The sequence below is a fragment of the Myotis lucifugus genome, unplaced genomic scaffold (genome assembly GCF_000147115.1).
Source record: "Myotis lucifugus unplaced genomic scaffold, Myoluc2.0 scaffold_0, whole genome shotgun sequence".
In the NCBI taxonomy this organism is placed as follows: domain Eukaryota; kingdom Metazoa; phylum Chordata; class Mammalia; order Chiroptera; family Vespertilionidae; genus Myotis; species Myotis lucifugus.
Window position 1 is genome coordinate 45227341 of NW_005871048.1, and position 23374 is coordinate 45250714.

The 23374-nt window shown below is 43.6% G+C and overlaps 1 protein-coding gene across 1 annotated transcript in view; it reads right to left on the bottom strand.

Annotated features, from left to right (window-relative positions):
• Positions 1 to 19999, bottom strand: part of RGS7BP (regulator of G protein signaling 7 binding protein) — a 92173-nt gene extending 72174 nt beyond the window's left edge. Inside the window, exons 1-2 of the mRNA XM_006081412.3 lie at positions 19195 to 19999; positions 18081 to 18247 (exon numbers count right to left, since the gene is read on the bottom strand). Coding sequence (XP_006081474.1) covers positions 18081 to 18247; positions 19195 to 19359 — 332 coding nt within the window. The 5' untranslated portion in view covers positions 19360 to 19999. The remainder of the gene's footprint in view (positions 1 to 18080; positions 18248 to 19194) is intronic.
• Positions 20000 to 23374: the final 3375 nt, after the last annotated feature.

Genomic DNA, 23374 nt, shown 5'->3' on the forward strand with positions numbered 1-23374 from the left:
GAGGTGGAGATGCAGACAAGGGGAGGTGGCATCGGCTGGCACATGCAAGGGCTAAGTCTGACATCTGGTCATTGGTCTTAGATGATGTAACATAAATTTCTAGGGGTAGTTGGTGTAGCGCTTCAGCAGAGGGCAGGAAAAAGGGGGAGAGGGAAAGAGAGTCCCATGTGGGGGCTACTCTTCATTGCCACACCCTGGGAACATCCCTTTGAGCAAAGAGGAAGGGAGGCCCAGGGTGGGGCACGTTTGCTCAGGTGGATCCTTTGTCTATGCCAGTAGTTCTCAAATTTGTCTATGCAGCTGAATCACCTAGGATAGTTAATAAATTCTGGTGCCCAGGCCACACCCTTACCACATCAATCAGAGTCTCCAAGGGTGGGACCAAGGCACTAGTACTTTCTGAAGCTCCCCGGGTGATTCCAATGGGCATCACAAATTGGGGACCACTGATCAATGTTGTTCTCATACTCTATTTCAACAAAGCTTGTGAATTGATAAAGTCCCCCCCCCCCATTTCTCTACCTAGTCCTGGTTCTTTTGAACCTTAACCTTGACAACAAAAGTCAAGATACATTCATTATATTATGTGCATATGCTGTGTTGCTTTGAAAACGTTTTTAAAGTTCTAATCACTTTTATAACAGAAAAATACTTGCCTTAAACTCAAAGTCATTTTCTAGTGTAACCGCCTTTATCAGTGGCTCATCATTTCTCTAAGGCATTCTTTCTGAAATGAAATATTCTATTCTTGGTGTCAAACCGCAGAGGATTCAACACTTGAAATAATACTCTTCTTTTTTAGGACTGAGATGACAAAAAATACATTTCTAATCAAAATATAATCTTCCAATCTTTTTTTATTATTCCTATCCCAAACTGTTAAAGCCATAAGCTTTAACAATTCTCTTTTTCTGGATTACAATGAAAGTCTTATCAATATTGTGAGGTATTTTGGTTAAGGAATACTTGAATAAGGCGTAATAATAACAGCTGAATGTATTAATCACGGATGTGTTTGATGTTTGCTTAATGCTTTACCTACATCACATCACAGCAATCCAGTGAGGTTAACACTATTATTATCCTTACTTTTCAGGGGTGGAAACTGAAGCTTGCTGGGGATGAGAACGCTCTGAGGTCCCACATTCGGTAAGTAGCTAAGTTATTCCGTTCAGAGGCATGCACAAAGGAACCAACATTTGTTCCTAAATGTGTGCCTAAATGTGTGCTACATCTTTTCACTGCTACCTCTCATTTTATCTTCATAACCACCACCACACCAGGCAAAAATATGACAGAATGCTCTGGGGAAGAAAAACAGATCAAAAGCCTTCTCTCCTGGCTCTCTGTCCTCCTGACCCTCACACTTCTGTTTCCTCTCTAATTATTCTCACCAGTGAAATGGGGCAGCCCCACCAGGACCCAGAACAAATACTGCAGGAATGCTTTCATATATATATTTTAGAACGGTAGTTCCAAATCAGGAAGAAGAACAAGTCTATGGGTAGCACATTTTGTAGGTAACCTAGAGGAAAAGCAAAGCATCAGGTTTTTGCAGGTAAAGGAAGAGAAGACCTAGAACTCTGCATACACAAGTATAATTATATTTGAGATTTTCTAGATAGTCAAGGCTTGACGTGTGAGTAGATTTTTCCCCCTTAATATTTAGTACAGGTTATTTAGGTGGTACTGAGAATATAGAAAACAGATCTGTAAAAAGAAGAAAATGAAAGTCACTTATTCAGAAAGGAAAAACTGTAAAGATTTTGGTGTACATTCTTGCAATTATATCTAGTTATATAATCTTCCTTTTGTTTTAAAAAATGGAGTCATACTGCAAAAGTGTTTTATAATCTGCTTTTTTTCACTTAATGTCATTTTAAATGTGTGCATAGTATTCTAGCACCCGGGTATATTGTTATCTGTTTAACAATATGCCCCCATTTGGATAAATAGAACATTTCTTATCTTTCGCTGTTGCAAGTGATGCTGTACTGTACATACACAATTGCAGCTTACAGAAAACTTAGAAATTATGTGAAAACTATAGCTCAGAGTAGTGAAGAGAATTGATCAAAATGACCCAGTTGAAAGCCTGGCTAAAACTTTAAACTGATCACCAGTGTGGGCCTCTTTCTTCTACACCAGTGGTTCTCAACCCCTACTGCAGGGTCTTAAATCACTGACAGAGATTTTTTAAAAATCATGTCTAGGCCTCAGCACAGACATTCTGATTTAATGGATCTGGAGGGGAGCTGAGTATCAGTATTTCCCAAAGCTCCTCCAGGGTTCAAATGTGCCGCAGGGTTAGGATCACTGCTCTGCACCATGGCTTCTGGAATCAAGACCCCACAGAGAGGTCTCCTAGGATCCTATTAGCATCACTACTATGAGTTAAAGAGGGAACTCGAACCATCCGACAACTATTCTTTCTTGTGCTAACAGCATCCATGTATGTTACTCTGGTGACATCTTAGCCAATTTTCATGGGGTATTTTATCTTGAAAGTTGAAATAAAAGTTCTTATTCGGCTGTAACCGTCAGGTTGAGAGTTCCGAATGTTTGCTTTAGAACTGGCCCAGGGGAAGAGCTGGGGCAGATGAGGTGCTACAGCTTGAGCCTCTCACCACCTGAACTCACAGCTACACAGCCCTTTGGCATGAGCCCTCAGCTCTCAGCCCTGAGCCCCCACCCGCTTGGTGGCAGCCAGCCTCCCCAGGCATCTCCAAGAACCCTGGGGCTGTCTTTATGCAATATAGTGGTAGGTATCTAAACAGTCCCTTGTTGCTCACTGCCACAGTAAGCTGGCCTGAGCCACAGAGGTGCCAGTCAGACTAGAACTTGGCCATCCTGTCATTTCCCCTTCCTGGTACAGTGGAGCTGGAAATTGTACCCTGAGGCTGGGAACACAGAGCTTACCCACCACTTCTCCAGGTCAGAGACTGAGAATTAGAAAAAGACAGCTTGCTCTGTCTTCCATTTATTTAGAGAAGCATCTGGAAGCAAAGTTAATTGGACTGCAAAGCTCTAGCATTGAGTGATTCAGTTTTCAGTTCATGCACACAGGTTCCATCCCAGGGCCTGGGCTGGGAAGAGTTTAGGGGCCTTGCTATACCCAGAACACCAGTCCCGGAGACATTATAGCAAAGTGCTGATTCCTTCTTCCTTCTGGGGGATTTGCTCCTGGGAACTCCTTGCTGTCCCTCCTGTGATCTGGAGCCTCAGGTCTGCATCAGAACATGCACTGATGGTAAAGGAGGGAGTACAAGCAGAGGAGATGCTTGTCCATTCACAGGGGAGAGAAGAATCTGCATGGTGTCTGCTCTGGTTCTATAGAAATTCCTTAAAGGCAAATAACAGAGGATGGGGGAGAGTGGTCCCTGTGGGGCAGTGGACAGGGCTGGCTGTGGCCTGGAACCAGGAGACCTAGCTTCTCGTTCCAACTTAGTCCCTTCCAGGCTATGTGGCCAAAGCCAAGATACTTCACCTCTCAGAACTTCAGTTTCCTCATGTATTATACGGGGGAAATAATTCCCAGCTCATAATGGTATAGAAAGGATTCAGTGACATGATATTTGTACTTTGCATCCTGTAAAGCACTAGTTATCCATAGTGATAGTGAGTTATATTTATTCAGTTAAGGGTAAGCATACCTCTTGGGAGTCTCTAAGGCTCTGGGAAATCAAGGAATTGTATACAATACCCCCATTAGCTCTAAAGTTATAGGCCCAAGGAACCCTGGCCATGGTAGGGAGCATGAGGGTCTTTATGAGACCGCCTGGGAAGGCATATGGGTCCCAGTAGCTATTATTACAATTGTTGGAGGGAGGGAGGAGGAGGAGGCAGGGGGAAGGACAAGAGAAAAATGGATGATCCACTGGGCTACACTGAATCTTGAGTTTGGACCAGGGACACACAGAATACTGGGAAGGAATTTCTAGCCTTAGTTTTAATTCCAGAAATGTTTAATATATTCATAAAGCTCATTAAATATGTTTGCCTTAATTAACTGACAATTCAAAGCCAGAATATATTTCCCCTCTTTTTCTGTATTTGGTAGGTGTTTCTTTTTTTAAAATGAGAGACAGGTGATGACATTTTAACACTCTCTGTGCCATTCTGAAAGCAATAAAGAAATTAAGAAGGTAATACAGGTCAAAGATACTAATACAAACAGAAATGATGAGACATCCTGGCATTTTTCTTGTGCACATCTAACAATCTGCAAGCATCCAGCACAAGCAAGCAGATGATCGTTAAAGAGGTGGACACTAAAGGCTGGGGTCCCCTTGTGGTTGGCAAATATTTTCTATCAGTCAACATTTAAAAATTGTGATATTTCACACACAAGCATGAATTCATGGATTCCTTTAAGAAAGAAAAAAAAGAAAGCAAAAACATGGCACATTTGGCCCACATTTCCACCTGGGAATCAGCAACCTGCGTGGCAGCTGCCCGCTTCGTATCTGCAGGTGTGTGCTCTCCAGCTCACCACGGCCCCACCTGGGCCTCTTCACTTTTTTGACATCGCCTACCTGGGCCCCAGTGGACCTGAATTTGGAGACCTTGAATTACTTACTGCCTCCAACCATGAACCCCACGGCTTCATTCTCCTTTATTTCCCCTTCAACTCATTCCTTTATCTTTTGGCAGTACCGACTCCTTAATCAACATAGTTCCCAAAGAACAAATTAGTTCCTCCTTCCCCAATTTCTTTTCTTCCTTTCCAGCTGATTCATCCTCCTTTCCTGCCTCTTCCCCCCTCACATCCCACAGAATTGCCTTCTCAGAAGTTGGAGAATGCCTTTGGAATATTGAAGTATGAAGCACGATTTTCCCAGAATGAATACTGATGATATTTCTTTTGCAAAGATTACACCTAAGTAGATATCTGAACTCATTTCACATTTCCACATCAGAGCTACACTGGTGCCTGTACAATAATAACCTAATACTAAATTTTAGAGAAATAATTTAAAGCCACACTCAGTCTGAACAGATGTGGTAGCTGAAAATGGATTTCATCCTCAGAAATATTTGGGTGCAGGTGAGGGGGAATGGTTTATTCTTTAATTCTAAGACAAATAAGGCATTTCCACAGTGATGGAATGATATTAAAAGAGGAAAAATCAGAAATTATGTTTCTTGATACTGAAAAAAACAAAACAAAACAAAACACTTTACATAATTCCTCAGCTCAGTGAGTAGATGGCAAGAATGGAAATAAGAATTCTAAGCCAAATTGGACTGCTTCAAAATTAGTCCCACTAAAGGGAATAAGAGTCTAAAACTCTGAGCCTGAAGCTCTAACACGCCATAATTTTGGCCAAAGATTGAAAATCCCACGAGGGGGGCAATTTAGATGAATCCTGGTATGATTTCAAACTCCATTTGCTGAGGAACAGGCGTTCCTATGGATTTACTAACAAGGGGTTTGGGTATATGAACAAATGGTGTTTTGAGATGGGTCTGGGGATCTCTTCCCAGTCTCATTTCCTCTGAAGCTTTCTTTTCATCCAGCCTCAATGTAACTTTCTTGAATGTCCCCCTCTCCCCAGTAGAAAGCTGTCTCTCCTTTGAGCCCCTCCAACACTTAGTACCACTCCTCACCCTTCCCTCCATTTCTTTTTTCACCCCGGTACTCACTGGTGTCCTGGAGTGGCCCTGGGAGGACAGTGTCCCTGTGGTAATGGTGTGTCCCACTCCTCAAATGTCCTCTCCTGGGGAGAAGCAGGTCGGTGTTGAAACCCAGAATTCAGTCTACCTAGACCTGAGGCCATGTCTAACCCAACGTGGTCAGTTCTAGTCCTGGCTCAGAAAAACAAACAAGGAGGTGTCAAGGATGGAGCAACTTGAGTAGATAAATGGAGGAAGAAAGTCTGAACGTTTCGGGGCCCAGAGAGAAGTGCTTGAGGTCTCAGGAATGCAGAGCCAGGATCAGTTCACATTCTCTGGGGCGGCTTCAGTGGGGCCATCCTTGTGTTATTTCCCTTTGTTTCCTTTCTAACTGAGGAAACTTAAAACCCTCAAATCAGCTATTTGCTGGCTAAATAGACCCTTGTCCTGCAGTATGTCCAGGGGAGGAGAGACTCTGCGTGGAAATAACAGCCAGTGGAAGGGAAGGAAAGCACGTCGGCCAATCCTGGGGCCCCTCCAAGAAGGACAGGGGCACGTTGGGAACACATTGTCCCACTGGATTCTAAGTGAATATTTCAGATGAACTCATTTACTTGTGGAGTAATAGGTGCAAAGGGTACAATACATGAGTTGCTTCTCCACACATTTGAACTCCTATTTCTGTTTCCCTTGGTTCAAGACAGACAAATAATGTCCCCGGAGGTTTACTCATTGTAGGAAGCCCAGGGCCACACAAATATAAGAGAAAGGACACTGCTACTTGCTCTTCAGAGCCAGTCTAAGCGGCAGCATGCCCTTTATGAAGTGTCTTTCTTGGCTACACCCACTCAAGTGGAGCTGATGGCTGCCTCCTTTATGCCTCTGCACTATCATCTGTGTATCTCTATAACCACACGGACCACACTGTTTTGCAGTGATTTATTTATAGGTCTGTCCTTACACAGATTCTAGGTGATATGGTCCCCAAGGCAGGGGCTGTGTTTTATTTATCTTTATACTTCCAAAGCCTAGCATGCAGTCTGGCCCATAATGGGTGGTTCAATGTTAAATGGATATATGAGTGAGCAACAAACTAACACGGAGATGGGCAGAAAGGAGAGGGAGGTGCTGAGGGATCTCCTTGCACTTCTTTCTCTCCATTCCAGCACCCTTTTCCTCACTTCTCCCATCCAAGCGCCCTACCCTGCTTGTCTCCCCCAGCTTGCGAAGGATGCCTCAGGAAGCATCACTTTGGCTTACAGACGGAAGTATTTTTGTTCTCCCTAGACAGCAAATTTGGAGAGAGATGTATGTAAATCAGATCAAATAACCTGTAGCCAGCACAGCCACATGACTGCCCTGGCCAACTAGATGTTTATGGAAATATGCCTTCTGAGAAAGCCCTTTAAAGAGGGGGCACACTTAATTGGCTTCATCTTTGTTTTTTGCTCTCTGTCTTTCCTACTTGCCTGGCACAGGGATATGATTCTTGGGGCCTTGAGGAAAAGGCATGGAGGACTTTAGAAATCTCAGTCCTGATATCCTTGAATCATGAACCAATGCTTGCTGTCCCCTACACGGGTTTTTAAATATGAGAGAAAAATAAACCCTTATGTGTTTAATTAAGTCACCAAAATCTGGCCTGTGTTACTTGCAGATGAAAATAATTCCAAACTGGTAATCCATTCTTTCTCTTTTCCTCAGACATGGCAGGGTTGGTTTATCTTAGGATTTTTACACCTGCTAGTCCCTCTGCCTGAAATGCTTCCCTCTCAGATCAGCACATGTCTGATCCCTTCTCTAAGTCAGATATCAAGTTAGAACGTCACTTTCTCACAGGGGCCTTTCGGAATACTCTATCTGAAAATAACTTCCTGCCCTGCATCCATCATTCTTTAATAATATCATCCTATTTTTAATTGTCTTCACTGAATTTATCAGTATTTGAAACATTCTCTCTCTGGTTTGTTTCTTTTTGTCTTAGTCCATTTGAGCATTACAACAAAATACCATACACTGGGTGGGTGGCTTGTAAATTATGGAAATGGATTGCTCACAGCCAGAGTCTGGGCAATCTAAGATCAGGCATCAGCATGGTTGTGTTTGGTGAGGACCCTCTTTGTGGTTCATAGGTGGTGCCTTCTTGCTGCTTCCTCTGGAGCCTTATATAAGGGCACTAATCCCATTCATGAGGGCTCCACCCTCAGGGTTTAAGCACTTCCCAAAGGCCGAACCTCCCAATATTATCTTATTGGGCATTAGGATTTCTACATATGAATTTGGTGGGGACACAAAATATTCAGACGATAGCAATTTTCAATCCTCCTACACCATCAGTGCAGGAGCCTTGACTATTTTGTCCAGAACCGTTGTATCTCTAGCAGCTAGAAGAGCATGAGGCATAGGATGAGTGTTCTGCAAATAGGTTCCCAGAAAAGGAGATGACTTCCAGAGTTGGAAATGAATATATTTCCCCATAGAAATACTGTCATAGATGTTGAATAGGTTTATAATTTATGGAATTAGGGGTTAGAGAGTCCCTGTCAATCTCAGGTAGATTTTCTAAAATTGATTTCTTGAGTGCCACTCCTTATATCCTTGCAGGCCCTCTCCCATTTCACATCCTGCCTTCTGAAAATTCTATTCCAGCCCTTTCAAAGGCATCTTCCCTAACTTCCTGCTCTCCCACATGGTTTTCTAAACCACTTATCTTTTTCACGAGTCCATTTAAAAGCAGTACAATCTTATTCCATTTGAGACCCTGCCCTCTGTTATGGTTTTCTGTGTGGGGAGCACGGTGGACTATGATGAGATGGCAAGTACGACCTTGACATTAAGGAGACTAAATTATTGCTTTGAATAGCTAAAGAGTATGCCTTTACAGAGAGAAACCATAGATGTAGGCTAATAGGGTAGGGCCATCCTGTTACACACACTTAAGGAATAAAAAGCAGACAGTTTGTGTAGGTAAAGAATTTACAAGTTCCATGGTAAAAGATAAGTCCAGGAATACAGGTTGGGGGCTGTGACAGGCTGTGTTAGTGGTTTCTCAGTACCCATCCTCTCCCTTTTCCTTAGTAATAAAGTCCTCCTTTGGCAGCGACAAAGAATGTGTTTCCCAGTCTCTCTGTGGTTAGGGGCGCCCTGCCACACAGCTTGGGAGGAAGGTTTGTCTGGGACTGCATCAAGAGGGCTGACCTCGCTGGGAAGTGGGGCCTTTGCCCTTCACTTTTCTTCTAGTCTGGAACTTGGGCTGATGGATGGGGCTCCTGTAGCATCTTGTATCCTAAAGTGAGATGGATGGGGGAAAACTCAGAATGGGCGACAGAAAGAGGATAGACAACTTCTGATCTCTGGATCCAGGGCTGCTCTTCTGTGAGAGGATAACCCTGGTGCCTTTGAGCAACTGCTCTTTTAAAGTTTTAGTTAAATGAAGCCCAATATAATCCATTTTGATGAAGATGCTCACTGGGGAGCTTTAAAAATACCCCGATACCCAGGGTGCATCCCAGATCATTTAAATCAGAAACTCTAGGGATGGAGGTCAGGCATCAGCAATTATTTAAAGCTTCCCAAGTGACTCTAGTGTGCGGCTCAGGTTGAGAATCGCTGCTTCAGGCCAACAGGCCTCATATTTAGCATGTTCAGGAATCTCCTGGGGGATGGAGTGTTGCTTGTTAAAAATTTGGATTTCCAGGCCTCGCTCCTCAGAGATTTCATTTCTTTGTCTGAGGGTGCCCCAGGTGATTCTGAGACAAGCAACCCAGGGATCACACTTGAAGAAACATTGCTTTAGACAATGGGAATCTTTGGACGTTTTAAAGCAAATAAGTGATGAGATCAGAGAAGAATTTTAGGTTTAGTTTGGATCTAGTGAATCAATGGAAAAGAAGAGGTGAGAGAATGACACTAAAGAGACCAACTGGGAGGCACTACAATAGTTGATGGCCTGAGGGGACAGGATTCTGAACTAAGAGAGTGACCAGAGAAATGGGAATGAAGGAGAGAGACATTAGACACTAAAAAAGATAAAACACTACAGGACTTTGTAACTGACAGAGTGGGAGGAGGGGAACTTAAGAATGTGCTAGGGGTTTGGCTTCTTCCCGTTAGTGTATTTCCCTCCTTCACTCCAACTCAATTAAACTAGTTCGCTATATATCTACAGCTGCAAATGTTAAGCTGATTTTTGCTAACCTGGTGGTGTCTAGAGTTTCCCATTAGATGGAAAGCCTTTATTTGCTAAATCAGCTCCTCTAGCTAAAGGCTCAGACACTTTATCCCAACAAGAGTCTGTTCACCAATTTTAGTATTTGTTTACATATATATGCATTTAGACAAGCAATTAAATATTTTTCATGAGTTTTTTTATTTTTATTTTAAGTCATGTTTGTAGAGCAGAGGAAATAAATGGACTGACTGGGGGTACAGTTACCGCTCTGGAGCTACGATTTATGCGGCTATCCTTTTGGATGAGGCACAACTAAACATTTAAGGGCTAAAAGTTTAAAGAATGGATTGAGTTCCATCCAGATGTTCGTAGCAGCACAATTCACCATAGCTAAGATCTGGAAACAGCCTAAGTGCCCATCAGTAGATGAATGGATTAGAAAACTGTGGTACATCTACACGATGGAATACTATGCTGCTGTTAAAAAGAAGGAACTCCTACCATTTGCAACATCATGGATGGAACTGGAGAGCATTATGCTAAGTGAAACAAGCCAGTCAATGAAGGAAAAATACCACATGATCTCACTCATTCATGGATAATAAAGACCATTACAAACTTTTGAACAATAATAGATACAGAGGCAGAGCTGTCTCAAACTGATTGCCAAACTGCAGTGGGAAGGCCAGAGAGAGTTGGGGGGCAGGAGGGAGGGGAGTAAGAGATCAACCGAAGGACTTGTATGCATGCATATAAGCATAACTAATGGACATAAGACACTGGGGGGTAAGGGAGGGTAGGGGTGTGTCAAGGGCGGGGGGGAAAAAAAAGGACACTTATGTAATACCCTTTGTAATACTTTAAGCGAAAAATAAAAAAATATTAAAAAAAAAAAATAAAGAATGGATTGAAAAGGTCATCTCAATGGAAAATGATTATTTAATTATTCAGTATAACACCACCCAGCAGACAGAGGTGAGGGAAATATTTTGTCAGATAACCTCAATTAGACATAATTACTTTATGAGTAATTCTGTAGTACACACTGCCCCCTGATTTGTTGTAATAATGAGCTCCCATGCCTCAGAAATCCATCTGAAGTGAGCTCCTCAAGCCCTCCATTGTTTAAAAATGAACATAATGACTCTATAGTTACAAACCAGAAAAAAAAAACAGTCAAATGCAATAGAAATGTCATAAACTGTAAGCTAATCTAATTTCTCAGTTCTTACTAAAGTCTATGTCAAAGACACAGTTTCTTTGAAGAATAGATTTTAAAATACTAAGTCCCCTGAATGAACAAACAAGACACATCCTCACCGAGCTTGCCATCCAGGTGCCAATGCGAATGAACACAGCCTTGCTCTCTTGGACTTCACAGTATAAATAGCAAAGTGACAAATTTTCCTAAAGTTTGGTTTAGAATCTAATTTTCCCTCTAATTGGAAATCTATCAAGAAGGCTCTAACAAGGTGAAAGCCATTAGATTATTAAAACACGAAAAGGCTAAACCTCAACAAGCAACGGGAGAGCACTTGTCTGGATTCCATGTCACATTCAGTTTCGTTGCTAATAATAGCACTCTGCTTTAACCGGCGAGTCCGTGCTTTGCCGCTCACTCCAGAGTGTGCTTATGGTCCTTAAGTAGCAGTAGTAGCACCCCCAGGTGACCACGACCTGCTCAGTTCTCCCACAAACACCTGAGAAGGTGAAGCCCTCAATGTGGGCTGTCAGGTGCCTCTCTCACTCCCCACACCTTCTCTTCTGTGGCAGGATCTTGGTTCCACCTTCGGAAACCAGTAATTACATTGGTGAGAGCAAAGTGCTAACCATAGTGGGGATTTAGCACCTTGTGAGCACATCCATTTCACACAGAAAGCCTTCTCTTCCAGGGTCACGACCCCCCACCGCCGATACGAGCTGCGGTCTCGCAAACGAGAAAACACTGGGCACTGGGAGTTTTTGTGTGAAAGTGTTGAGAGAGTATGTAGGCAGATCTGGGCAAAACTCCATCCCCATTGGGCAAAACAGGCCAAAGTGTGCATTCTACTGCAGACGTGAATTTGCTATGGGTTGAATTATGTCTGCCTTCCCTGCCCTGAATTCATATGTTAAAGTCCTAACCCCCAGTACCTCATACTGTGACCTTATTTGGAAATAGGTCATTGTAGGTGTAATAAGCTAAGGTAGCATTGGGTCCTGCTAGAGTAGGGTGGGCCTCTAATCCAATATAACTGGTGTCCATATAAAAAGAGAAAATTTGGACACACACACACACACACAGAGAGAGAAGAGGAACAGATTCTTCCTCCCAGCCCTCAGAAGGAGCCAGCCAGCCCTGCCCACACCTTGGTCTTGGACCTTTAGCCTCCAGAACTGAGGTACCAGACATTTCTTCTGGGTAAGCCCAGTTTGTGATATTCTGTGACTGCAGCTCTGGCAAACTGATACAGAATTGTCTCCCAGCATTATGGCTGATGGACAGCATATTCTGCTGGTGCAGATGTAACTCACCTTTCACTGTTTGATCAATGAGAGTGGAACATTTGAAAGCAAAAACACCTGTAATAGGAAGGGAAGCTAAAGGACAGAGTGGGTGGCTTGGCATGCCTGCCAACCAGGCCTCTGTACTAACACCCCAGGCCTCCTCCAGCATGTGGAGCAAGGAAAGCTGAGCGAGCTGCCTCCATGGCACCGAGCACTTCTGCGTACTCCACCAGCCCACACACCTGCCGCTGTCTCAGCTCACGTGTTGAAAGGGAGCGTTACCGACTGGCCAGCACTCTATTCTCCTTTTCCCACCTCCTAACTTCCCAGGAAACAGAATAGGGAATGGACAAGAACCAGCTAGAAGTGGGCCTGGGAAAAACAGAGCAGAAAAGTCAAGTAGGAATCCCATAAAACTAAAACAGACCCCCTCCAATAAATAAAACTGAAGAAAGAATGAGAAGAGAGATGTTGAAAAGTAGGGGAACATAGGCATGGCTGGCCAGGAATAACTGCTGGAGGGAAAAAACCTGAAATTTGTGGGCCTGGGTCTCTAGGATATTCGTTCTATTGTTCCAGAAAGCCATTAGGAAATTAAGATTCTTTCTGTGATCATACTATGTTCACAGCTTGACAAATTATTTCTGGCATGCAGTCTTCAAACTTCCTCCATAGTGCTCGTGTTTTCATAGCTCTGTTCTGTAAACAAATGTGATTCAACATGAATTAACTTAGAACGCTGGAGCCCCAAGTCATTCAAGTTCAACCCTCTCACTGCGATGTACAGAGCTTAATAGACATGTCCAGTGTCATGCAGCCATACTATTAGAAGGAGGTGAATAGATTTTATAAATATTATATGGTTTATGAAGTATCTAGGCCAATTTATACAAAGAAAATATTTCTAAACTTAAGAACTTTTGAACTCTCACATCTCCGTATTGTTTTTAAGATTTTAAAGAGGAGGCCTTTTGATAACCATCTGGAAAATATCAACCTGGAAAATTTGTAAGAAGACAATGTAAGAAACTAAGGTAAGCAAAAATTTATTCCAGCCAAAGTATTTATTTGGAAAATATTTGATGGATAAACATACTTTTATATAAATTCATCTTGACCACTTAAATTTTAAATCATATTCATAATTACACTGACACTTAATAATAGCATTTACTGTCTTTTAAGTGCTTGATGGATGTTAATTTAATCCTCATAATACCATACGCTTTGGTCCTGTTACTTATTAAGCCCATTTTGCTGACTAGAAAACTGAGGCAAGGAGAGACAATATCTTTGTCCACGATCACACTATTTGTAAATGGTGCAGCTAAAATGTGAACACCAGCAGTTTAGCTCTGAAGTCTATGTACTTAACCAAGGTACCAGGCTACCAATTACCACTTTGTGAAGCAACTTGCATATCAGTAGGTATATCCCTCATTTTAACCAGGTCTGCTCTGGTTTAGGGTCAGTGCTCTTTCCCATCACACAATGTACTGCCTCTCACATTATCATACTTCAACTTCACTGTTCACTCTCATCAGCAGACACAAGCAGAAGGCAGTGGAGAGAGTGCAGTGCAGTAGCCATCACAGAAGCAGTGCAGGAAAAGGAATCCAAGCCACCAGCTCACCAGCCATAGCACAAGCACTTGGGTTTGCTGGAGGAGATTGGCTCCTCCAGGTCACTTCCGGCTGGTGCACTGTGCTCCTCTCTCTTCCTTCTCAGGAAGTGATGTGGTTGATGGAACAGGCACTAGAGCGGAGAGTGAGAGACCTGGGTTCCAGTCTCAGAGCAGCCTGGGACTGGCGGAGTGCCATGGACAGGTTGGGCACCGCAGACCGGCTCCCTTAATCCTCTCAACCACATGAGTGAGCATGACACCTGGTTTACAGGGAGCAAAGTGAGATTTAGAGTTGAGGAAAATTCCATCAAGGTCACAAAAGATATTATGTTGCCCAGGTCTGCCTGACTGCAAAATCCTCATGTCTACTTGACCACGTTGCCTCTAAAGTCACTTCATTCCTCCAAATCTGACTCCTCAAATATAAAACAAGGTAATGGTGCTAAATTAGTTCTCTCTGAGCCATGGAGCCCCAGGGATTCTTTGAAGGTGTCTCAGAGGTCATTTGGGGAAGGAAGTCCAAGGAGACAGGGCCAAGACAGGCACTAATACACATATACTCACACACACTCACACAGCAGTGCAGCATCACTTTGGCCTTATAATTCTGGCTTTCCACGTTACGATTGAAGGGGAGATTCTGCTGCTAAAAGAGTGTAGGATCATTTTTGCCAATTAATTGTTAAGGCCCCTCTTAGCTTTAATACCTGGGAGAGGATCAGCTTTGCAAAGGTACAATAACTGCAGTAAATCAAGCCAGTCAGAGGAGACTTCTGATTCACCTGGATGCCTCAGTCCAGAAAACGTCAGATGCCTTTGAAAGAAAAGGCTGTACCCAAACTTCTGCGGATCTAGACACAAATACAAGTGTGGGTAACCTGGGGACTTGATACTTGTAATTGGCCTGTGAAGAAGTGTTTCAGTTGTGTGTGTTTGAATGGTTTTCATACTCATGCCAGTTAGTGAGAAACACAGTCTGAGTTTTCTTCTTTCGTGGTCACCAGTCCTGGGGGTTTTCATTGGTCAGGAATAAAAGGGATGAAGCATTTGTAGTTTGTTTAAATCAAATGCATTGTTTTTTTTTCTCTTTCTACTTATCTTGCTTCATGTTTTTTTTTGTTTTTTTTTACCCTGTCCTCCTTCAATCTTGTTTCTCTCCTCTGGCCCAAATCAGGTGATAGACAGGAAGGGATTGGTCTTTGTTGGTAAGAAATGAGTGAATTCATGTACTCCTTTTCCTCACTTGTAATCCTACACAGAGCAAACATTGGTGCTTAGATGTTAGCTCTCAGGCCGGCATCTTGACGAATGCTTGGAGAGCCAACTTTTCTTTTCCCCCATCCCTCATAGCTCATATACCTTTCACGAAAAACTACATATGTAGCGAAGAATAAAGCCAAGGAAAGGCAAATGTTAATTATGGTGATGGTGATTACATCTTTAAAAACACACACACACACACACATTAAGGTATACTTTACATACCTTAAAATTCATGCATTTAAGCGTGCAATTTAGTGATTTTTAGTAAATACACAGTTGCATAATCATTACCATATTTCAATTTTGGAACATTTTCATCCCCCAAAAGATCCCTCAAGCTCATTTGCAGTCACTCCCTGTTCCCACCCCCAGCCCTAGGCAACCACTAATCTACTTCTGTTTCTGACAGATTTGCTTTCCCTGAGTGCCTCATATAAATGGAATCATATAATATGTGGTATTTTGTGACTGGCTTCTTTCATTTAGCATACATTTCTTTTTGAGGTTCATCCATATATTAGCATGTCTCAGTGCTTCGTTCCTTTTTACCACTTTTTTGAAAGGCGGCATTATGTAGAGGAAAGAGTGTGGATTTCAGAAGCATGCAAACATAGGGCTGGAGCAAAGGTGTGCCACTCTTTAACCTCTCTGAGATCCATGTGTAGGATAAAGATAATAATCCCTCCTTCAAAGTACTATTCCATGAGTTAGCTGGGGTGTGCCGGCAAATAATGGGCTCTCAAAAAATCCAGACTTCCTCTCTACAATTACCCAAAAACCTTTGCTTTACTTACCCAACCTGCTTCATAAAATTAATATAAAATGAATCCTACAGCCTCCCTTCCAGGCTTCACATCAAGTTTGAAATGAGAGCCCACATAACTAGCAGCATGAGGAATGGAATTCACTCAGGGAATTACATCCTTCATTAAAGGAGTCCAGATGGTGAGGAGCTAAAGGGATTTCCTTCAATTAGATTGCTGTCATTTTTTAAAAAGAAGGTTAAACTGTATTTAATTATTATTTTAAGGAGAAAAACATTTCAAATTTTTTAGAATATTTTATAGAGTTGGCCTGACCTTAGTAAGGCTCTAAGAACAGCATATTTTCCCACTAATTCTTATAAAACTGCCCCTGTAACATCAACCCTCAGATAACATGTAAGCAAGGAGCAAAGGGCTACAAACCTGAGTAAATAAAATCCATCTCAAATCCTCAAAACTCCACTTTTAGCCATTAGTTTCAGGATCTTCCTTTTCTAAACCTTAGAAGAACCTGAATTTCACATATAACAAAATAAACTAAATTGAACCAGCCCACCTTCTCTGATGAGAACATGTTATCAATTTGAGTTCCAACTAAAAGGAATCCTGATATAACCCCATGATACACTCTTAGGCAGAAAGTTTACAAAGATGCTACTCCTTAGCCCTGAGTATAAAAAGATCTGTTCTAAACCTGTTTTTACTTCTGAATCATTAGTTCTCTATCGATTAAAAATGAGGGAAAACCATTCTTGTCTGGTATGTATCATAGTTGCATTTCTTTCCCCAATTTCTGAGACACTTAATTTCCTCCCACTGTCTCGATTCACTCCCAGATTCACTTCCTGCTAAGTACAGTATAGCAGTTAAAACAGAAAAGGAGAAGGCTTCTCTATACTTTCACTGAATAAAATAGGTTTGTAACATTTTACTTCTCTTTCACTTCAAGTAGATTGGTATACTCTATTAGTCATGTAATAGATTTTCTATCTATTTTCATGATAGAAAATACTTGTTTTTAAATGTATCAAATGTAAACTAGTAATTAAGAGAGGCGACATATGGCTTTCTAATCTTTATATCCCAATAATAGTCACTATGCACAATATTGGCATTAAAAATGGCAAAGAATGATTCTTTCAAGGAAAATTAGATATAATTCCTATAAGTGATCATTCTGCAACAGTATCAAGTGATTTAATTTGCATGTGTATTCTGATAAAGCCACATCCACACAGATAAACAGATAAAAGGCTATATCCAAGCTGAACCAAACAATTAATATATTTGTATAAAAATTCTTTCCTTTCTATATTTCCTTATGTGGAAATAGGAACTGTTAATAAAATCCATGACTATTTGCCCCATATTGAGAGATCAGGAAGAAGTGGATAGAGTCCCAAAAGAGTTTTTACTCACTATATTATCACCTAAAATAAGCGTGGGAATCCAAAAATGTGATACAAATACATAAAAATAATTGGGGGGCATAAGCAACTTAGGTTTAGTTAGATTTGTGAATTATCCCAATCTTTAAAAAGTTTTCTTATGTTAAAACTTCCCTTTCAGATGTACAGTATGTATTGCATATTTGAAAGTTAGAGTAAATCTTAAACGTTCTCATCACAAGAAAAAAAATTAACTTTGTATGGTGAAATGTTAAAGTCGACTTATTGTAGTAATGATTTCACAGTGTATACTAACATCAAATCATTATGTTATATATCTGAAACTAATATAATGCTATATGTCAATTACAATGCCACCAAAGGCACAAATTACCTTTCCTTTTGTATTCTACAGTGAAGAGAGTAAATTAGATCCAAGATTTTATTTTAGGGATTTTACTTTAAATGGTATCATAGGAATTTATGTAATGGTATAAATAGTTTAGCGAATCTGGGACTTAGCAAAGATTTTCTCTACTGCACAGGTCTTTGTGCAGATGTTTCGCAACAGATGACAAAATATTCTTGATGATTATACTTCCTTTGATTATTATTTGGACTATAGTTCGTTTAGAGAATTCCGATCTCAGGGTGGTTGGCTAAAACCCCAAATTTGCAGAGTCCATCTCTGAGCCCTTGGCCACCGTAAGTATGTCAATGTGCATGCATCCTCTGTATGAATTACCAAATAATGCCAAGTCTCCTACCCTGAGATGGCAGCAAGTTTTTGGTGCGCCTGACGGGCCATTTCACAGCCTTTGGTTCTTGTCTTGTGCATTTCCGCCCGGAGTGAGGGGCAGCTGACCGAAACGTCCCCGATAGAAATGACCAACTCTCGGTACAGGGCCACTTGCGTGTTGAACTCTTGGACAAGCTGGAAAAGAAGTGAGTTTCTTTCAAGAAACACTTATCAGAAAATTTCCTATTTTGGTGTACATAAACGGGTTTCACTGACCCTGGAGCCTTCCTCCCTAACCCTCCCCCCCTCCCCCCCCACCACACACACACACACACACACACACACACACACACACACACTGCCCAATCTCTCAGCCTACAAATTATTTAAAGATTAAAACACAAAGATGGTACATTCTCTCTCTTTGTCCTGGGCAAGTGTTTATTTTTCACGGGGAAGTCCGGTGGTGGAGGCTCTGCTTCCGGACCCACTGGCCCCCACCCATTCAGACTCAGTCTCTGAAGGTAGCATAGTTGAGCACTGCCATTGCCACTCCCAGCCTGCTAGACAGCGAGGCTGGGCGCTCTCCTCCAGAATGCTCCGTGGATTACAGCAAGGGTATAAATTTGAAGTTGATAAAGGCCAAAGAGAGGTGGTAAGAGGCACACCATCCACGTCCTGCGGGACCACTGAACTGCTCAGGCTCCAGAGCCTGATGGGAAGACGGGGCACAGCCTCTGACGGGACCGTTTGTCCCCTCCAGGCCCCTCGGCAAGGCCCCAGGGCACTCCGTTTGGGTTTGTTCGCTGTCTCCCCACAAAGCAGCCTCTCCACCTCCCCTCCCTGTCCTTTCCCTCCCTGGGGAGCAAGCCCTTTCACAGTGTCTTCACTTCCACCACTCTCGGAGGGGAAGAGGCATGACCTCAAGACTCTTGCCCTGGCACTTCTTGGAGGGGCCATCACCACCTGGGTGTCACCCCGGATCTAGGGGACTTCAGATTTAAAAATAGTGCATGTGCACGTGATCGGCATGGAGGCCTGAGGGTGGGGGAGTGGCTGGTACTCAAGCAAACGATTAACACACACAGACACGATTCCCCCATCTCTTCTCAAAAAAAAAAAAAAGCGCAGTTTTCACCTACCATCTTGCAGTCGTCCAGGGTTCGCTGGGTTTTGCTGGCGCTCTCGGAGCCGCTGCCCCTGCGTTCCCACTCCCCGCTCTGCAGCTGGGGCTTGCTGATCTGAAAGATCGAGGAGCGGGTGGACCGGCTGGGGCGCTTTTTGCGCCCATTCGGTGCAGAACTCATGCATACACATCCACCAAGCCGAAGCCTCTGGTGCAGTGCGCCCCGGCGCGGGCGGCCCAGTCGTTGCCCTGCGCCGAGCAGCCGGAGCGAGGACCGAAGCGCGGCACTCACAGGGCTGGGGCTGGCTGCGCGGGTGGGTAACCTTCAGTTTGAAGGAGAGCCGGGGGAGCGCTGGCTGTGCCCTGCAGCATCGCTTCCACTAGCAGCGAGGAAGAGGCTCAGTCAAGTTCTGCTCAGCAGCATTGCTGGCCCCGTCCCGGGAGCTGGGCGCTGGCTCGCACCACCTTCCCCTCGGCATAGGTTGCAAGGCTGGGCGAGAAGGAACGCGCCTCCCGGCGGTTCTGAGTTTCCATTCAGATGCGGGAGCAGCTTTTCAAAGCTTGTGCTGCAAGGTGGGGAGGGTGGGAGGGGGGTGTCGCTCTGGCTTCAGTGTCTTCCCGCAGAGAAGCTGGGTTCCTCTTTCCCCTCCCTCCCCTGTTGCTAGGCCTGGAAGGGCTGGCAGTCCCTGAAGCAGGCAATTGGCTCTAATCGGCCGCCTTGATCCCTCGTCTCCACCGGCTCATCTGTTTGAGGATCCCAAGTGAATCTGTGGCGGGACTGGCGGACGCAGGGAATAGGCCCGCTGACGTCCTTCCCGGCCCCGCACATTGATAGGGCCGGAATACGAATGTGATCCGTCCACACAGCCCTCTTCCCCCTCCACAGTTTATGCACTTATCCAATCAAATCCCCGGGAACATCAATTGCGATATTACTTCATCTGCTCTATTATTAGAAACCAAACGTGTCATCAGAGTGGAGCACGTTGTCACATGCTGGGACCTAAACAGGGATTTCAAATCAACTAGTGTGGGCTTGAGGCCTCACTAGCTGAGGCTGCCTGAGGGCCAAAGATTACCAAAGCCCAAACCTAGGAGGGAGGGAGGTTTTTGCTTCAAAAGGAAGATGTCTGGGTAACCCAAGAGGAAAGCCTTGTTTCCCTGAGTTCTATTGAGGTGGTGTTTTTGCTTTTCCTCCGAGGAGGGGGTCAGGAAGCCAGCAGGGCAGAATGCACTGAGGCCATCAGTCGCATTGGTCCTCATCCCACCCCGTTTTAATTAGAAAAATTTTTGGCTTTGCGTTCCAGAGTCTCCAGATCCCCAGCTCTGAGAGTTTCCCAATAGAGACTTGAGCAAGCAGGCCTCCCTGGCCACTCAGAGGGACCCTCTTCTCCTTTATGGGACATCAGTGGCCCAGGGGCTATGGAGTTGGCCCAAAATGCCTGTATGAGAGAAGGTGGGAGTGAGTTCCTGGACCGTTTAAGTCCACCCTTACCATGCATGGCCTAAGGCTCTTCAGCAGCAAGAGAGGGGAAGTGGGCATTCGGTGCTAGTGTTCTGAGAATGCTGACTGCTGTGAATGGCTTATTTGGAGGGGACAGATAAAGAGGTTTGCCACAGGGGAACTAATTATGTGTAGAACAGCCTAATGAAGAACTAATCAAGGTTCCTGGTCAGTCTCATCTCATAGGGGGATATGGAGAGGACACAGCTAGGGAGAGCCAGATGTAGCTAGGAAGCTAGCACCTTAAGGAGGTGTTAGAATTTTTGTGTGTGGTGTTTTGTTTGTTTTCCAAGCCACGTAAACATAATGGGGGTGGAGTGGTATAATAAGAAACATACTTGGTCTTTGTCCCCAGCTCCTGACACAGAGCTCCTAAAACCTTTGGACTTTCAGGAGTGACCAGGGTGGTAAGACTCTGGTCCCCAGAAAGACCAAGCCTTGATTTGAGGTCTAGAACTTTCAGCTCAACCCCCAAACTTCTGGGGAGGGCAGAGGGGCTGGGGATTGATTTAATCATGAAAAGCCATAATGAAATCTTCATAAAACCTAATGGATGGGGTTTGGGGAGCTTCTGGGTTGAAGACATGGAGTTGCTAGGAGGTTGGCTTGCTCAGACAGGGCATGGAAACTGCGTCTCCCTTCCCATACCTTGCGCTCTGCATCTCTTCCCTTTGGCTATTCCTGAGTTGTATTCTTTATAATAATAAGCAAAGAAAGCACTTTCCCAAGTTCTGTGAGTCATTCTAGCAAATTATCAAATATATGAGGAGGGTATGCGGGAATCCCTGAATTTGCAGCCAAGTCGGATACAAGTGTGGGTAACCTGGGGACGTGATACTTGTAATTGGTCTGTGAAGTGAAGACAGTCTTGTGGGACTGAGCCCTTAAACCTGTGGAGTCTGGAGAGTTAGTGTCTGAATTGAATTGAATTGAATTGTAGGGAACCTCGTTGGTGTTGGAAATTGAAGTAGTGTTGGAAAAGATACCACATGTTTGCTTGGGAGGAAGAAACCTAGTAGGTAGAAATCCGATGGGTTCTCAGATGTTTTTGTATATTATTTCACAAAAGATCGAGTCAGTTTTCCCTAACACAGAGTTGGGGAGGGCGGCATCACCCCCCACCCCAGACCTTGGTGTGCTGCAGCTCTCCAGGTGTTTAGATGGACCAGGATGAAGGGCTCTTCAGCTGGCTGAATCTCCCCAAGTATGGGAAGATAAAATAGGTTAACTCTTAGTCAACTCTCTGTTTCCCTTCCCCTTGGTCTCAATTTTATTTCTACTTCCTGTGTATAGAGAGGAGAGGCTGAGGAACACATTAGGTGATTTGGTGGGATTTGCTGGAGTTTAGTGAGTGGTTGAGATGCTGAGGAAAAAGGTATAGGGAAGCTAAGAGACTTTAAGGAAGAAGGGATAATAATCATTTGTAAATTATTTAAGTCCTGTGACATAAACCCTTTTTGTTACTACTAACTCTCCCCCGCCCCCCAAAAAAAAGTAAAGACAAGTCTGCTTAGCCCAAGGTTGGTGATACTTCGGAGAGTTAAAGGAAAAGGGGCTGCATTTTTCATGTGTGTAGACATGGGGTAGAGAAAACAGAACACTGGAGGTCAGGCTTCTAGACCTCTTGGCATCACTCTATTTCATCCCCTTTCCCTGCAGGGAAATAGTGGCTGTCACTAGATTTGAGCATCTCAAAGCTCCTCAGTAGTAGGTTTCTACTCCAGCTACAACCATCTGGTTTCTACCTCCCCTCCCCGGGCCCCTTCTGCCTAGAGACAGTTTCAACAAATTAAAAGAAAAAAGAAAAAAAATCCCAAAACACAATTGCACCGCCCTGTTTCTGTGCCATATTTCTTACAGGAGGTGGAGGGAGGGGATAAATGAGTCAAACTCGGTGCCACATCTGCAGGACTACAGATTTGGAAACCTGCAGGGGATTAAGCAGAAAGATTGTTTGTAGGTGCCCACCTTGGCCTTCCCCAATGTGCAGCCCAAGCCATTTTCTTGAGAAGGGAGAAAAATAGCATCCAGCCCAGAGCTGTCTCTCTCAGGGACAAATGCTGTAATCAGAATAGCAGCAGGCAAGCTCAGTTCCCTCACCTTCCCCCACATTCAGAACAGCATGAATGTACATTCCTAGTGCTGTCTGACTGCCAAATAGAGGGGTAAATGCAGTTAATTCCAACGAGGGCATGTTTTCTGGTTACCCAGACCCAATGTTGGCACAACCCCAACGATGGGTCCTCTATAGATATATGGCTTTGACCCGAGTCACATCCTCGATTCACTCCAATATCAGATCCACCTGATGGTTCAGGTTTTCTCTATGGCAATTTTAGAGACTTCATTTTGATTTGGAATTTTACCAAATGAATACTAGTTTAGAGTGAATGTGAGCAACTTGGTAGGTTTCTTCAAATTGGTTCTGTAAGAAATCACAGTAGGACCAGAGACGCATATCTCAACCTGGACTGGCCTCTCGTGAAAGGAGATACAGGGAGGCGGGTTTCATCTGGGAGTAAAGTTCAAGGAAGGGCAAAGATGAAAAAAGACCTTAACCTGTGTGAGTCTGTGACAGCAGCAAAGAAAAACACATTAAGATGCTGAGTTCTGAGCCATTGGGGAGAGCTGAAGGGCATAATCAAGTTATTTTCTGTTAGTGTCCAAAGAGATTAAGTTATTGTGAAAAATT